Source organism: Phalaenopsis equestris, unplaced genomic scaffold (genome assembly GCF_001263595.1).
Source record: "Phalaenopsis equestris unplaced genomic scaffold, ASM126359v1 Scaffold206200, whole genome shotgun sequence".
Lineage (NCBI taxonomy): Eukaryota > Viridiplantae > Streptophyta > Magnoliopsida > Asparagales > Orchidaceae > Phalaenopsis > Phalaenopsis equestris.
In genome coordinates this window covers 703,154-721,745 of record NW_018225623.1, presented here as the reverse complement: position 1 = coordinate 721,745, position 18,592 = coordinate 703,154, and the positions used below count along the sequence as shown (strand labels likewise).

General features: G+C 35.8%; 1 protein-coding gene across 1 annotated transcript in view; it reads left to right on the top strand.

Annotated features, from left to right (window-relative positions):
• Window positions 1-18,592, top strand: part of LOC110036411 (probable serine/threonine-protein kinase DDB_G0282963) — a 39,281-nt gene that overhangs the window by 1,128 nt on the left and 19,561 nt on the right. The window contains exons 2-6 of the mRNA XM_020740847.1: window positions 209-623; window positions 758-1,403; window positions 4,001-4,041; window positions 10,482-10,550; window positions 17,555-17,655. Coding sequence (XP_020596506.1) covers window positions 209-623; window positions 758-1,403; window positions 4,001-4,041; window positions 10,482-10,550; window positions 17,555-17,655 — 1,272 coding nt within the window. The remainder of the gene's footprint in view (window positions 1-208; window positions 624-757; window positions 1,404-4,000; window positions 4,042-10,481; window positions 10,551-17,554; window positions 17,656-18,592) is intronic.

Genomic DNA, 18,592 nt, shown 5'->3' with positions numbered 1-18,592 from the left:
ATAGCATTCCTATGGACTTTTTACCATGTATTTGTTTTTTATTTTGTCACTATTTTCTTTTCTATTTCTATGCTAGTTATCGTTCATTCATATAGCAAATTTGTATTTTGATGTTTTACTTTTCTCTTTTGTTTCCTGTAATCTTTCAAGATGTTTTTCAGAATCACATTATTTCATTGTAATTTTAGCTTTTGCACTTTTAACACAGGAACCCATCTGCTGAGCGACTTTATGGTTACTCTGCATCAGAAGCCCTTGGTAAGGACGCCGTTGAGCTGCTTGTTGATTCCCATGACTTCTGCGTTGCTGGTAACATAATACACAGAATAACTATGGGGGAGAGCTGGACAGGAAAGTTTCCTGTCAAAAACAAAATGGGAGAGCGTTTTTTAGCGATCACCACTAACACTCCCTTCTATGATGATGAAGGCAGTTTGATTGGGATCATATGCGTTTCCAGTGATTCCAGATCCTTTCAGGAAGTGGTTTACTCTAGTTATTCAAAGCCTGTGGCTGCTGGCTCTAACAATCCTAATCATCCTAGGAAAAGTTTCACAAGTAAAGGGGGTTCAGAGTCTCAACAACCTTTTCAAGTTGCTATTGCATCAAAAATATCAAATTTGGTGAGTTTTTTTAACAAAATATTATTTTCCTGCCAAAAAAGATGCACTTGGGTGTTTTTTCACAGCCAGCTTACTTTTACCTTTAGATTTATTCTATGCTGTCTTTTTTGATTTCCTAAGAATCATATACACAGGCTTCAAAAGTGACCAACAAAGTTCGTTCTCGTATAAGAACCAATGAAAGCAGCACTGATCGTGAAGGTGGAAGTGGAGATAGCCAGCAATCTGATCACGACGCTTTGCAGTCAGACCATCGGGATGATGCCATGTCTAGCGGTGCAAGCACTCCTAGGGGAGACGTAGCACCTTCTCCCTTTGGAGCTTCTTCTTCCGCAGCTGTGGATGAAAGTTCTCCTAGTAAAACATCTAAAGCTGGTAGTGAGGAGAATGAAGGAAAAGCTGGGCTGCACAAAATCATAAGCTCAAAAGCTGAGGCGTGGATTGCTAGTAAGGGAATATCATGGCCTTGGAAGGGTTCTGAGAATGATGGTAATGATATCAAAAGTAGATTTTCTTGGCCATGGTTGCAAAATGATCAAGACGGTGACACAAGTCAGGCAAAGGCCTCTGAGTGTGGTGTTAAGCCTGAGGAAAATAATGGGCCCGGAAATAATGACGCTTCAGGATCCTGGTCGCCTTTAAATGCTAATAGTACAAGTAGTATTAGCAGCAGTGGAAGCACAAGTAGTAGTGTCCAAAAAAAGTTGGATTTGGAGACGGATTGCTTAGATTATGAGATTTTGTGGGAAGACCTGACAATTGGGGAACAGATAGGTCAAGGTAGGTAGTAATTTCAATATAAATGCAATTGACCTTTTTTGTAAACTTTTTTTTAATAATATTTTTAAAAGGGATGTGATAAAAGCCTAATCTTGCAAAGTATGCTCAAGTGCAATGATATATTTTTACTTTAATATAGTTTTAGATGGCAGTGCTTTTATTTTCCAGCTTGAATGCCAGGAATAGGTTCTATGTAGTTGATACTATCAATATTAGCTGTGTCATTGCAACTTAGCTTAGTTTTAATTTTGTATATTTCAACATGTGTCGAGATTGATTTTAGTCATTGCAACTTAGCTTAGAGTTTGGCAGTTCATATTTTAATTTTGTATTTTTTTTTTTTTTTGTGTCGAGATTGCAAAAGAGTAACTATTAAGGAATTATTTTGATTTTTACTTTCTTGAATATAATGTTTTGTTATATTTTTCTTACAATAATGAACAGCATTAGATATGATGCTTTATTCCAAATTGACATAATAGGCAACAAATTAATTTTATGTTGGTGTGAGTGATATATATTGATGATAATGTAATCTAAAATAGATTTAGATGTGTACAATGAAATGCAGTAATTGTACTCGTTAGATGATGGATAAATTTGTATTAGGGATTTAAATAGGGGAAAGGATAGAACTAAGATAACATTGATTGAGGTTATTCAATATAATTTGAAAAGAATAGATTTGTCATCCCATACAGCACTCAACTTGAACAAATGAAAAGGAGAATTCATAAAGACAAAGCCAAATAGTTTGGATAAAGCTAATAATGATGATTATTGATGTACTAGCATTAATAGAACAAACTCAATTCAAAATTACATCCAAAATAAAGAGAAAAAAAGAAGAAGGAAGTTTTAAACTGCTGATCAATTTTTGTAGAATGACAATCCTTATCTTAACACTCAAGCAAACCCTGAGTTTAATAGCAAGCACTTGAAAATTGGCCATCTTATTAATATTGCCTTTGAAATAATAACGAATCAATTACAACCCATGAATGTAATTTAGTAGCAATTGTCTTTGTTTTTGTATATTTAATTATTTTTTTTGGCTTATGCATGAAAGCCATTGTATGATACTTGATTTTGGAGTTGCATTGTTTGCTTTAGTTATAGCAACAGAAACTGTAGCTTAATGAAATGCAGGTATAATTACCTCCTATTGGGCAAAGTGTTGCACTTATTTGATCAGCATATGACCTTTATCATTAGTTTGTTGGAACACCTTACAACATCATTAGTTTGTTGAAACACCTTAAGATTAGACTAAAAGTTGTAATCATTAGACAATAGGTGAACTGAAATAGCTAGAGAATGATGGTTTTAGTCTACTAGAAACCTTTCAACAAATCAATATGAATTTGTAGGGCAATTTTTGCTACAACTCAGCATTTTTCTTATTTTTTTGAAAACTCACTTTACTATATATAATGCTCACTTGCATGTACGCATGTGAACGAGTTGAGCTTGAGCGAATCTGATGTGTGTTCGTGTTCTGCTCGTTAATTTTTTTTTTGTTTGTGTTCTGCTCATGTTTGAAATATCTTGTTAATAATTTGTTTTTGTTAGACCTGATTTCAACTTATTTGTTGGAATTGAGCTCGTGCTCAACTTAAATTTAGTTCACTCAGTTCCAAAATATATGATTAATTAAGTTGGTATCATGAAAATAAAAAAAAACATGTCACTAAACACGGTTCAGATGCCACACATCCGCACTGTTCAGTTTTCATGATAGAAAATTCCTTTCCTTCCTCTTTTATAAAGTTTTTTCTCACAAGGAATTTGCCATACTCCGTATGTGGGATTAAAGATCCCTGCCGTTCCTTCCTTCCCATAGCGTGGTCCATGTCTCCTTGCACGTTATCTCCATCCCGCAGGAGATGCTTTTTTTATAATCATATGATTCATATTTACTTTTCTAACACTTTACCCACATACCACCCAAATTAGCCTTTTAGACCCATTTACATAAAAAACAGTGGTAAGAAAGTGACCAATCGGTTTACATATCTAACACTTTACGTATGATACCACCCAAATCCTCTTATTTACATATCTAACACCTAAACTTATATATTTTTTTCTATAATCAAATTTAGTATTTTTTTAATACATATATAAAAAAGTTATAAATAAATATTAATTATTAATTATTTAGTTATTTGGAGCCAAAACGAACTAAAGACGGACGAACAAGTCTTTATTCGTGTTTGACTTGTTTATAAATTGAGGCAAAAAAAATTTGTTCGTGTTCGCCTCCTTTGCTTAATTAATGAATCAAAGACGAGTTATTTATTGAGCCAAACACGAGTTGTTTGAGAACAAAGAGTTTTTTTCAGCTCTACTTGCATGGGTAAAAGTCAGTTGTTAACAGACTTATATCACTACGTTAAATGGTCCTTCGACCATGTAAATATTTTTATTGCTTTAATTTTGAAGTGAAGTATATTATTGAATGACTAAATGCATTTTTTTTAACTTTTGGTGAACTTTGCTGCTACAGATTTTTCCAAATGCTCAACATTCTTATTTGACTCATTTGCAGCCTCTTTTCTCTTTTTTTTTAATTTTTTATTTTTTTTGTTGAACAGGTTCCTGTGGAACTGTATATCATGCTCTTTGGTATGGCTCGGTATGTTCATCTCATATCTTTTTCTAAATAAAATTTTAATAATAAATCTATCTCGTGATGATCTTGTTTATCTGTTTAACTTTCCATTTTAAGTACTGCTCATTTATTAAGTCTACAACATCAGATGATATCCTCATTGCTATCATATTTTATTGCTGAGATTTTACTAATAGCACAATTAACTAGTGATTTCTAGAGTTATCAAATATGTTTAATATAATATTCATGTTTCTTTGAAGCCGAGGGTGAACTGAATATTTTAATTTGGTGAAATTCTTGGCCTGTCATTTGAGCTATCTTAGCTTTTTATAGATTGTGAGCAAGTAATGATTTCTTTCAGCTTTTTTCTTTGTGGGTTTTTCTTAGTTGTTCACCTGACATAATTCTTACTTTCTTTTGAGAATGTTGGGTGCTGAAGCATAAATTTGATGTAGGGGGGAATTGATCTCACGATCTTGGCAACAAATTCTATTTTTTGTTTTTTTTTCCTGTTAAGCTAACTGGTACCCACGACACCATTTTATTCCATTAAACTTTTTATTTAGATTGACCTTCTTTCCCGAATCTGTCTCCTTGACTGCTCTCTCTTCTAACCACTCTTTTTTGGAAAACACACTGAAATGAAAAGGATTTGACTTGCTGTCAAATGCCCCATTTAAAAAATTGTATAAGTTATAATGCAAGATATTACATTACAATATGAAGCTTACACAGTTTTATGAGTTTCATGTCAAAACTGCATCCCATTCGGAGTTCCGGTTATTTGAGGGCACACGTCTAAAATTTTAATTTAGTTTACTTCATATTATAAGTTTATAATGCAAGATATCTTCAAAATTTTATTTTTGTTAAACACTGCGAAACACGCACTTCTTGAGAACTGAAGTGTTTTGCATCAAACATTGCATCTCATTTGGACCTGTGATTACTTTTTGACACATGTCAAACAGTTTGTTTGGTTTCTCTCATTTTTAATTTTATCACAAATAATTTTCAACACTTTTTAGATGCCTTGTGGACATGTGGAAATGTGGATTGGACACAAAGTAGACTTAAAACATGTTATTCTACCCCAAAGCATATCTTTTTTTTTGTTTATCATTCTAATGTTTCTCTTGTAATGATCTTATATCTTTGATCTACGCCAATGGCCAAGTGAAAAGATATTTCAAAAGAGCAGTGAGCGGAAATAATTATGATGATAAGCAGAGTAAGATTTTGCAGTACAATAGCATAGTTTTATCTTACTATAACCAAGTGATATGCTTCCTAGTTCTTAAGGTAGTGGCTTCAAGTTTGAGTCCGGCTTATGGCTTTTAAACTAATTATTCACCAGCTCCTTGCATGGAATTTGATTTGTAACCATCCTTTTGTTTTAATTCTACTGAATAAAATCGTTGGAATATGTTTCCACATTTTAATATAATGTTTGTTGATGTACATATATAAATATTTAATTGAGCAAGATAGAGGGGGTGGGGGTGGGGGGGATGGGATCTTTTAGAAGCACATGTTGTAAGAATCCAATAAAAGCAGAATATTTGCTTAATGAAAAGGAATCAAGAAGTAGTCACTCATACCCTAGGACTAGGCTAGTTGGGTGCAATAAATAAAAATTAGAGATCATTATGACGCGGGGCTTAGCTTGTTGAACCATCCAGGCCAACCGGTTTAGTTGAAGACTCGCTGCTCAACAATTCAAGGGGCGTGAACTACTGCCCATGTCCTCCCTTCTATTTCATTTTTCTCTCCCGTTGGCCTATATGTGTTGTTTTGAGGACCTTAGGGTTCAGCTTTGTGTTCCTAATTTTCAGAGCTCTTTCTGCCAACCATATTCTCCCTGATTAAGGTTGTATTCGAGGATGGGTGATGCTTCGACTGTATCCTGCTCCGAGGTGATGGTTATCTCATCAATCTTACGCTGTCTAACGACCTTCTTGTATTTGTTAAGCTCGCCATCTCCCTCCATGTTGCCGCTAAGCTTGCCAGTGCACTTCCTGTTGCCGCTCAGATTGCTAGACCCGTTAATCTTTCCAACTCCATTCTTTTTGCCACTAAGCTCACCAACGCCCTTCCTGTTGCCACTCAGATCTCCAGACCCCCTCCCATCGCTGCTAAGTTCACTAGACCCCTCTCTGTGCTGCTCAACCTTGCGTACTCTCGCCAACTGCCACCTCATTCACTTGCTCCTCATCGTTGCTGCCCTTTTTGCCTTCCTGTACATCTTCTACCGCCAAACAACCTTCCAACAACCCTATAGCTGCCACCCCTTAAGCCTTCCTGCACCTTCTTCGTCGCCAACCCACCTCTAGCTACCTCCATGCTGCCACCCCAATTTGCGAGTGCTTATATTGATGCTGCCTACCTACCATTCACCCAACTGCTGCCATCGCCTCTCCAAACCACCTCACACCAGTTATCCAGCCGGAGATCATCACATTTTCCCTCCCCCTAAAGTCCCACTAGTATTCATGTCAGTTTATTTTCAGTTTTATAATATTTTTATGTTTCTTTCTATTTTCCTGTAATAATAATCAACTTATTTTTTTTTTATTAAATTTGATATCATTTAGTATCGTAGCTAACCTAACTCTAGTCATATCGTAGAGTTTCCTAGCACTCGTCTTACCCCTCCACCAATAATTATTTTTTTTCTTTTCTGCCCTTAACCCTCCCTTCCAAACCCAAACTCTAATCATGCCACTATGGAGATATATGACGGAAACTACACTGAAAGAGATGTAGAGGAAGATCCGCCGGCTTCAACAAAGGCTTGTGAAAATTGGTGATGGAACCTAAGGAGAGATTACTCTCGACCATGATCTAGAGAGTTGAATGGGAGATAGGGACTAGAATCTAAATTCATTTCATTGGGAAGTCATTAATGACGAGGAATAGTGACCACATCGCTTTGAAGTTCAATATCGGGGAAGGCTGAGAGAGGAGCCCACATATGGAATGCACATTGAATTTGATATAAAAATGGATCCACTAGAGTTTGATGGGATTACGGACCCATATGAATTTATTGAGTGGTTGCAATCTTTTGAGCAAATATTTCGAATAAAAAGAGGTGTCAGAGGATAAGCGACAAAAATTAACAACTATCAAATCAAAAAAGAGCTCCTTTTTGTGATGGGAGAACTTGTAGAGACAAGAAAAGAGAAGATAAGTGAGAAAAGTGAAGAAAATAATGCAAAGATATCTAAACTTTATTACCGCCAGAACATACTTTTGAGACTCCACCACATGCAATAGACTTTTCAGTGGAGGAGTTCACAACTTAGTTAGACCAGTTACAGCCGAGCATTCAATGTTGTACAATTATCCTTGAATGTCAAAATTAAAAATAAAGCAAGTAGCAATCATCATTCTGGCAAAAGTTCTCAATCAAGTCACCTACAACTATCGCGATAGATAAATGTACCTCGGGAGGAGTTATCAAGACAGGATATGGGAATGACAAGACTGATCCGAGTAAAAAGAAGCCAGAAAAGCGTAGCTTTTAAGTATGGTACTTGTTAGGTGTTTCAAGTGTCACGTCTATGGACACATAGCCTCTAGTTGTTCCACAAGCCGAGTTGTCACATTCACAGATCAGGGCGTCGTCTTGGAGTTGGAGGACGAGGATTCAGAGGACAGTCCAGAGGAAGAATTTCAGTTTCAGGGGATGAGGGAGAATTGTTAGCTATACGGAGATTTCTTTAATCAGAGCTGGAGCGAGATCAACCATGGTTAAGACACATTATCTTTCACACCAAGTGTACGTTAAAGGGCAAGGTTGGCATTTTGATCATTAATTGTGGGAGTTGTGAAAATGTGGTGTCCATGTTGATGGTAAAGAAATTGTGAGTGGCCTTGCAGAAACATCTCCAGTCTTACTCCCTTACCTTATTGTAGAAAGGAAACGACATACGTGGGAATCAACAGTACTTAGTCAAATTTTTAATTAGGGATCAGTTGCAGGAGCAAGTGTGGTGCGATGTAGTTCTAATGAACTCCTGTCATATTCTGTTGGGGAATCTTTGACAGCTCGACTACAAGACTCACCACAATGACTAATACTTACTCTTTCAAAAGGGATGGGAAACACATCTTGCTATTACCGGCCAAGGATGAGAGGTGTGGACGACACAGATGAAGTCTTAGTTCCAAGGGCTGTCTTCATGGTGCCAGTTCGAGATGCTTCAGTGATAGTGGCAGTTGTCCTACTAGAGGGAACTGAGGAGAGTGAAATATCAGCGTCACTACAACCACTACTACAAGACTTCCAGGATGTGATGACCGACAGTCATCCAGAGGTCGTCAGTTAGGGACATTCAACATATCATATATCTCATGCCAGGATTAGTATTGTCGAAATGACCCACTTACAAAATGAGACATGCGGAGTACGGGGAGTTGTAACGATAGGTACAAGATCTCAGCAAGAGGGTTGGTCATAGAGAGCACAAGTCCGTGTGTCGTCCTCGCCCTAATGGTACTCAAGATGGTTTTTGGCGGATGTACATTGACAATAGGACCATCAACAAGATCACCATCAAGTACTGGTTTCCCATTCAATGCCTGGACGATCTCTTGGACTTGTTACAATAAACCACCATCTTTTCCAAGATCGATTTACGTAGTGGGTATCACCAGTTCCAGATGAGATCATGAACGAGTGGAAGACCGTGTTCAAGAAATGAGATGATTTATATGAGTAAACTATTTTCAAATTTGCCCAACACTTTTGTTGAGGTTGATTAATCAAATATTCCGAGCTTACATTGGGATATTTTTGGTGGTCTACTTTGAAGACATTCTAGTATGCAGCCGATCAGAGGAGGAACACTTAAAGCACCCAAGGGAGGTGTTCGAAGTTTTGCGTCTAGAGAAACTATATGCCCATCCAAAGAAGTGCCACTTCCAGACAGACCAAATATGTTTCTTGGGTTACTTCGTATCTAGTCCAGGCATTCAGATAGAGCCGACGAAAATTGAGGCCATTGTGAGCTAAATTGTCCCATAAATGTTCAACGAGCTGAGGGAATTTATGGGGCTAGCATTAGTTTATAGGTGATTCATCAAGAGCTTCAATAAAATCGCCATCCCTCTAACGGATCTTCTGTAGGGAGATAAATTCCAATGAACAGAGGCAACTTAAAACAATTTCAATGCACTGAAGGAAAAAGTGACCCAGGCGAAGTCTTAGCACTACTAGACTTCAACCAACTATTCGAGGTGGAATGTGATGCATCCGACGTGCGGATAAGATCAGTGTTGAGCAGGGAGGTCACCCTGTAGCCTTTTTCAGTGAAAAGTTGAATGATTCGAGGAGGAAATACTCTACGTACGACAAGGAGTTTTACGTCATTGTGAGAGCTCTCAAGCATTAGAGCTATTACCTGCTGACAAGTGAGTTCACGCCATTCACAGATCATGAAGCCTTGAAATTCTTGAACAACCAGAGAAAATTGAAGGGTCGACACGTGATTTGGGTGGAGTTCTTGGCGTTGTTCTAATTTGTGCTTATGCATAAGGCGGGAAGTCAGAACCGTCTAGCAGGTAATGGCTTATTTCCAGTTTTATGATCCTGGTTATGTTTCTTTCTATTTTCTAGTAAAACCAATCAGATCTGCTTGTTTTTTTTTTAATTAAATCTGGCTTCACATTATGCCTTCCTAGTTCCCACTATTTGAATCATTTTGAATGGTGCATTTTCGAGGAAATCCATTCTTGGAGATTCATTGTTATGACTTCTGATTATTAGAAAGAAAAATATTGATTCTTTGTAAAATATTTCACTCTAGAGGAAGTGAAGTACTTTTAACATTATATGATAATTGACTTGAATTATCAAAACTTTCTCAATACATAAGAAGAATTTTGTGATTTTTCTTGGTAGAATCTTCTAAATGTTTGTTGTAGATGATTTTTTGAAGGTCTTTTTGTGTTTTTTATCATGAAAATATATGATTAAAATTTTAATTTTAGATCGGCTTATATATGCCATTGAATCATTCTTATTTTATCACATGATTGATGAGTGATTAAATATTATGAAAATTGAATAAAGTTTTTCATAAAAAAAAAAATTGTATCATTAATGAAGATTACTGGTGTGTCCTTCTGTTCAATATGCTATAAAGTGGTAGGAGAAAAAAAAAATCGAAGTACATTCCTCCCTTCTTTTTCCCTCCCTCCCTCCTCCTCCCCTCTCCCTCTCTATACCCACGCGAGTGTGCACACACACTAGTTCTGTTTTATAGCTTTCCAGATTTTATATATTGCGACACTCATATTAATGCTGTGCTGTGTCGTCGTATCTGTCATACATGTTCGTGTAATATGTTTGCTACAATATAATCTGAGGCTAATTTTAGTGTCGTTGTAAGATTTTGGTAGGATTGGTTTAAATGCTTTGTAAGGGCGCAAAATATTTCTGGCTTTTTTTTCAGGATGTTGCAGTGAAGGTATTCTCTAAGCAAGAATATTCAGAGGAAGTGATATTTTCATTCAGGCAAGAGGTAACTCTGATTGGCCTTTCCAGTTTGCAAACTATTCTGTTATGCGTTGAGCTCATAGGTTAGGCTAGTTGGTTATGGTCCTACACTACTATCCATTGCGAGGAACTCAATTCCCTCAAACATATTTTGTTACGAATGCTATAATCCAGAATATTGATATATTAAGGGAATGACCTTATTTTATCTTTTTCACGCTGATATCTTGCGCATTCTTACAATTTGAAAATTTCATGCAGCTTACATATTGAAATAAGCCACGCACTCTTGTTATTTCTTGACAAACTTCTCCTTAGGCTTTGTTTGGCGTAGCAGTCCCAGGAAATTGCTGCAGGGAAGCTGGCTACCTGTTTGTTGCAGCTGCATGAAAACAGTTATGGGACAACTGTTTCTGGAAAATTTACTGTTCTGCCAATGTTCAGTAAATTTGTTTGTAACATAACTGTGACACTCATTTATTTAATAATTATGAAGCAGAAATTCAAAATAATGATTAATTTATTTTAAATTTTAAAAATATGTTCAAAATAATTATGAATTTATTGGAATTCATTATTAGCTTGAATGTTGTTGGAAATCAGTTATTACTTTGAAAGTCTACACGAGAATGATGATTACTGTACAATAAACCGTTCGTCTTCATGAGAATGATGATTAATTCATTTTAAATAAGATAATAAAGGTGCATTTACATACATAACACACAATTCTTATACATTTACAGATTTAACACCTAAACTTTCATATTTACATACATAACACTTAAACCTTTAGCATCACATCAAGAAACCACTGTTACAAACTGAAGAAGGCAGAATTCACTGCTTCCAACATATTCTCAACAGTTTCAAGCTACCAAATGGAGATTGTAATATCTAAATATTGTAATGGGATTGATTGTGTATAATGCAGCAAGGAGAACTGGAAAAAATGGAATTAAAACATGTAAAATAGCAAGATTGCAATTCCCAAGCCAGTAATAAAGAAAATTAGTATCACGCTTGATTTCAAACACATTGCAAACGACTTTCCTTACTTTATTTTTCCCTTCCTTTCGTATTTCCACATGTTTGTAACTAAAATTTTCCGTCTTTGTATGGCTAGCCGAGGAGGTTCTCATACACGATTTCCCCAATTAGGTTTTTAAATGTGACAATTAAGCTCCTTCCATGATGAAAGAACTCTAGGGAGCTTTACTAGGTGGTCAGCCACACCCTGCTTAGCTTTTGCTTATTTTGATGTTAGCTTGTCAGGCTTATGAGATCTTCTCAATGAATGACATTTGATTGATTGTGTAGTCTTTTGTTGAGAGAGAAAGAGAGACCCAAAAAAGAACTGAAGTTTCAGGCTTAACATTCCAATTGAACTAGTGCTCATTTGATTGTTTGAAGTTAGAAAACATGTTTAAGAAATGCTGAATTTATTATATCTCATCATTCGGTTGGTTGTGAATAGAATTTAATATGGTTCTTTAAAGTCCTTTAAAATCATATTATATTTTACATGCAATGTGAGTTAAAACAAATCATCATCAAATTATCTCCCACAAATCCGAAACATTCCTCGGAAGAAATAGATTGTGCCAATTCATGTAATAAATCATGCATCTTATAATATATTCTCTCATAATATTGAAACTCATCAAAGAAGATTTTCTGACCAAAACATCAAAATACCTTCCTCCAATATCTTCCAAAGTCTCTCTTTCAATAGAAGATTCCTGATTGAAACCTGATGCCATCCACATTCGGACTAAATTATCTTTATCAAACTGATGATCTTGTTGGAATACACCACAAATTCCTACTCCTCGCCTCGACCGAGGAGATCTTTTTTAGGCAAGCATCTTGTTTCACGATCTTTGCACAACTGAAGCTCCAACTCCTGTTGTTCCTGCTCTGTGTTTTTGATGAGATGAAGGAAAGTGCTGAACTCAGCTGAAACATTATCAAGTTTCTTCACAACCTTCTCCAGTCTCTTCAAATTGGGATCCATCTTGAGAGCACGTTTGCCAGTTTTCTTTGAAGAGCTCATGGTGGAACACACCTTTTGCTGCTTCTTGATTCTGGTAAGCTGTTCTTCAAGCTTCACGTACTCAAAGTCATCAAGAACATCATCTGCCTCATCGATGGCATCTCGTAGCTGCCATATCCATTTGTTGAGTGCTGGGTTTCGGCCTCTGATCTGTGCTTGGGTGGAAGCAGAGACGACAGCTTGGATCTTAGGGTGGTTTTCTCGCAGCCTTTCGAGCTCCTCCTTCATGCCCGTCTGCCATCTATATTGATCTTGCAGGTAATCAGAGCAAGCGTTGATGATCTTATCCATGATTGGGCCAACAAATGAGAATGTGAGCAAATAACTTTTCAAACATATATGAAGAGAGTGAATTCAACTTTTATGGGTTCAGAATGAACCTGCAACAGTTTGCCAAAATATATGCAAAGGCATTAGAACTACCACACTTATAATTAAAGTCCTTAAAAATAAATCATTAACTTCTCTCAAGCATCAGATCAAAATTAACAACATCAAGGTTAGTAAATAGATTACCAAAGGGAATAGATTTTGTTTAATACGCGCAAGACTTTAAAAGAATTTCAAGTAAAAACATAAGGAGAGTTTTTTTTTTCAACTAAAGCAACATCATCCCTTAAAGAAGTCATAGCAACTGAAACTGTTTATATTATTAAAATGGATTAAATATAACATTTTGTATATTAACTGAGTTACTAGGGGCTCTATCTCAAAGAAATTTAGGGCAGAGACTTATGAGAAAATTTTGATTCAATTAATTGTGTCACCTTTGAACATATCAAAAAGGAGAGGACACATACAATTTTGTACAATAAATGCATAGTACAAAAAATCATTCAACACAAGGAATGTGGGTTAAGACAATTTCAAGATAAAATGATTTATGTAACTGTAAATTGACAATATAGAATTGCAGTTAACTACTGGACATATGTCCAAGCCATCATGAAAATTTTGTTCTTTTCAAACCATTTGAAAAAATTACCCTTATGCATCATCATCACTAAAGAAGCCATTGGTAAGAAACTACAAACTTGGTTCTATTGTTGGTGGGGTTTTTTGAAGGCGAATTTAGACATTCTTCATTAAGCTTTAAAAAAAATTTAAATTGAATGGGTTGAGACTTCACCTAAAATGAAAAGTATTAAATCTAATGCATTTTTCATATATTTTGGCAAACTGTAGCTGAACTCATTCCTAATTGCTTGCATAAAATATATATTTTAGCAATCCAATATAGCTGGTAAAGATTTTGGAAGTTTTTTGTGAAGTTTCTGGGATCTAATCCCACCTCCATCACAACTTTCCCACAAAGCAAAAAAGAAAAAAGATAGAAACAACAAAAAGGAATATTTTGATAAAATTCAAATTCATTATAGTTTAGCTTAAAGCAGCGGATTTCTCTGAAAACCTTGAAGAACCGTAATTCCGACTTCCACCTATCATAATTAAATTGAAATTAATGATGCAAACCACTCCCATACCTTCGAGGGAGATGGCAGGCGGAGCTGCGTAGGATCCGTGAGATGGCAGGCGGGGGAGAGAGAAAAAAAAACAGTTTTTTCTCCTTCTTCGATACCTTCGAGGGAGAGGATGGAATAAGAAGGAGACCGATGGACTTTCTTTCGACGGGAATATAAGGGAAGAAGAACGAATGAGCTGAACTGCCACCAACGAACGAACGTGAGAGAAGGAGGGGGGAAGGAGCAAAGCTTCATTTCACGTAACAACTCGAACGAACAAGACCTTCGATCGAAGAGAAACTGGGTAAAAATCGGATTGCGGAATGCGGGCCGCATGCTGAATCCCATGGCCTGTTTTTCGCGAAAATTTCCCCTACTTTCGCTGCGAATTTCTCCTCCCGCGCCCCCAAATAGAAGACGTCCGCTGTGGGGTGCCGCGAAGCTATCCAGTCGAGCCCCCAAACATACCCTTAATCTATTTCCCAAACTGTCACAACTTTAGATCTGGGATTTTTTTTTTTTTGCAGTTTAATTTTGTTTTTTTAATCCCTTCTAAATTCAGCTAGCTATAACCAATTCTTTGCATGTTTGGGTGACTTGGCTTTCTGTTAGAGTGTCAAACTTCTGGTGAACTCTTATAAATTGTTTTAATGACAAGATAAAATTTGTGGGAAAACTTCAGCGAAGGGCAATACAAGATAATAAAGAGCTAATAGTTTAATCATCGGTGCTGATCATTACTTAAGCGTTCTTTTCTTTTGCTTACGTGAGAATGTCTGGTATATGTGAGACTAGAATTGAGCGCATTGATGGAGGAGATGGAACTAATGTCAAGGGGAAAGAGAAAGAGCCAAAGAAAATATAGTTATTTTTGCAAAAAAAAAAAAGGTGCTAAAAACTACATGAACTTGAGTGGAAAGAATGACAAAGAAGGAATGAAGCAAACTCATATTGTTGGGATAAGGCTTTTACGTGGTGATGAAAGTCGATTTGATACTTCATTATGGTTGATGGATTTATTAATAGGACAAGTAGGAGCCTGAATAAAGGTCCTTCTGGAAGACACTGAGTTACTCGTGCGCATATGATAGATATTTTACACTCTTGCTCTCTTTTATATACCTGTCATTCTTATTTATTTGTTAAGAGGTCTACTTTCCTCTGATGCGGATGTGATGCCACATTTCCACGGTATCGCGGAACCTTGCAGAAATGTGGGATCATAAATAGCTTCTCAATCGTGGGTATTAAGGGCCGATATTTTTTTTTAGTTTTATTTTACAGCAAGTTTCAAAAACAAATCTGAGCTAAAAGTAGCAAACAAATTGCAAGAAATCTATGGGAAAAGCCAAATTGGGACTAATTTGATTAATCTCCAAGAAAACAAATAAGATATAATGGGTGATCTACAATTCGAGACATAGATCGATTCTCCACAATCCCTAGAGACCACTAGGAACAAGAAGACAAAAAGAGGATTGTAGGAATCCAAAACAAGAAAACAACCCTAGATGATTAGCCCAAATAAAACCCTTGCGGAAATTCCTCTCCTCGCATACTTAATGAATTCATTATAATCCAATTGCCTGTTAAAATCTGACAAGCCAATCTTAACTCCAAAATTATGGTTTCTCTTTTGATAGTTCATGCTAAATCATCGAGGTATTGGTTCTTCATCTTTGAAAATTCTCTTGTAGAAGGGACGCTTCCTCCTTCTGATTTAGCGAGTTATCGTTGTGGTTACAGTTGATACTCCAAAATGTCTTCTTTCAAAGATGTCAAGCCTTTGTTACAGTTGGAGGATTACTCAATACACATCATCCATATTAAGTTGAATACCTTGTTGAGGATTACTCATTGGTGGCTTGATTTCTCATTCTTCCAATTAAAGTTTCAACTGACAAAAGGGGTTGGTTTAAATTTTGGGCTAGGTGGGTGATGTGAGAATAGTTTTTTATGGAGCTATTAGGTTAGGTTATGGGGATTTTTTTTTTTTTTTTTTGGGTTGGGAAAAAGAAAGATAAATTCTAAAAATTTAGGGTTTGTCGAGTTCTAATATTAAATAACATCATTCTCGAGCCCTTAGAGTTGTGGGAGAACACAAAAAATGGAAAGGTGGGTTGTATGATGTTTAACCGAGGCAGGAGTAATTATTTCAGCTGAAATCTGGTGTGCACGACATTAGACAACGAGCCAACAATAGAGAAACAACAGGATGCTGCCGTCAAATAGCACTTGCCAGCAGGTTTGGCGACGAAGAAGGCCTTTGAATGTCCTAGAGAGATCACCACATTGACCCAATTAAGTTTTAAACACACTACCCAATAGAAATTTAAGGAAACGATACTCCAATAAAAGGACAAAACGTCTCCAAATATAAACTAAGCAAAAGTCAATAATACGGGCAAATAAGATTCCTATCAAAATAACTCTAATTATAATTTAAAATAAATAAAAATAGGCCCCACAAGATCTTGTTGCAGTGAATAAGTAGCAAAATTCCGCTCAAGCCATACGGGATGGAATTTTCCTATATCCCACTCGTTCCACTTGCGGGACGACTCACATAATCATGATTGTGGAATCCCGCGTGGGACCTCCTGAGTCATCTCCATAATAGTCTAGATAATATTGATTTACTAATGCTTAAGTAATTCTGCTGCAATTGAATTTTTTTTTTGTTGTTCCATAATTGTTAATACTAGTCGATGCTCCATCATACATATCTTTAATAACTTTAGTGTACGTTTGCACACACCTTTCTTTGGTAATGTGCCAAATCAATTATCGTAGTCTTCAATACAACAACTAGCCTTTATCCCACTAAGTAGGGTCGGCTACATGAATCTTTTTTCTCCATTGTGCCCTATTGAGTGTCATATTTTCATATAATCATAATAGTTAAGATCATTTTTTTATACAATATGCCCAAATATTTTTAGGTTTATCCTGCCTTTATTAAGACATGTAGAATCTAAAATATCTACTCTTCTAACCGAATATAAAACATCATAGTTCTCGATAATGATTAAAAAAAGATCAAATGAATATCGTTTCTCTGTTTCAATATTTTTATTTTATTGTCACAATAATCACTTTGATAACATATCTTCTTGGTATAAAATCATTTTATGTTTTTTTTTCAATCTGATGTTAGCTCTTTTGGGGTCTACTTTCCATTAATGTCTCCAATGATTTTGTTGTGGTTTACTTCCCTATAGTTAATACTGTCATTGAACATCGTTTTTAACCATTGGTATTAAAATGCTTTTACAATCATTTGGCAATCTTTCAGTTTTTTAAGTTCACCAATTGTCTAATTTTATTAGAATTTGAATTACCTTCACAGGATACTCCTTCAATTAAATGACTTGATTGAACGACCTAGCATTACTTTTTCTTCCAATTCCTATTTTGACCTTGTTATACTAACTGGAATATTTTTTTTTGCATAGGGCACTTGCATTTCTTCTATAAGTTAGATAATACTTTTTTTTTGTTGTTGTGTAGGTATCACTTATGAAGAAACTACGACATCCAAATACACTTCTGTTCATGGGTGCTGTTTTGACTCCAGAACGTCTTTGTATTGTTACCGAGTTTCTTCCACGGTTCGTTATAACTTAACTAAAAAAAATTAACCCTGTAAAATTTTGCATTTGGTTTGATGGTAGTATGATATTTTATTATTAGTATTTTAAGTCCAACCTGGCACATAGTTTTACTTGGTTTTAGTCCTCTCGTTGAAGTTCATCTATCTTGATCATATCTGATTTGTACTGTACAGAACATTTATGACTGCTATTCATAGCAAATATCTAGGAAGATCATCATAGTAATTTATCATGTGCGAAGCATATTTATTTCCCATTAATAAACTTTGTGATATGTGCTATGCATAACCTATTGGCCATTATGTGGTTCTTATGGACTTTAGTTGAGGAGCGGTACATAAACTTTGGTGTGTTAACTATGCCCTGGGAATGTTTTCCTCATATTATTCAAGCTAGTCTGTTTCATCATCTTGCTATTTAGGACTTTATTGAAGAATTTTTGCTATTTAGGTATATCAGAATTATTCTTGTTTTTCATTTTATGAATTTCTGGAGAGTGAACTTAGTGTGTTCATTTAGCTTTCTTTGTAGGGTAAATTACATGCAGGTCCATATGATATACATCCCACTTGGCTTTGGTCCACATTTTAAAAACACTACATTTAGGTCACTGAGGTTGAATGGTGCTACATTTAAGTCCTCATTTTGATTATTCTCTAGAATTGTTTTGATACCTATGATGTCCTTAATGCCACCTTAAACTTAACTCGAGGACCTCATTTAGCTGACATGAGGTTCGTAGCATGAAAACTTTCTTAAAGGTGATCCCTACAACTTCATCTGAACTGGAGTATTAAATTTGATAAGTGATTAAGAAATGCTACAGATATTGATTCTATAGATACTCCTATAATTCTCTCCTTTTTGTGTATTTTTCAGCTTGCCACTGTGAAGCTTTTCTAGTTTCTGTTGTTATCTTTTTCAAAGATCTTTT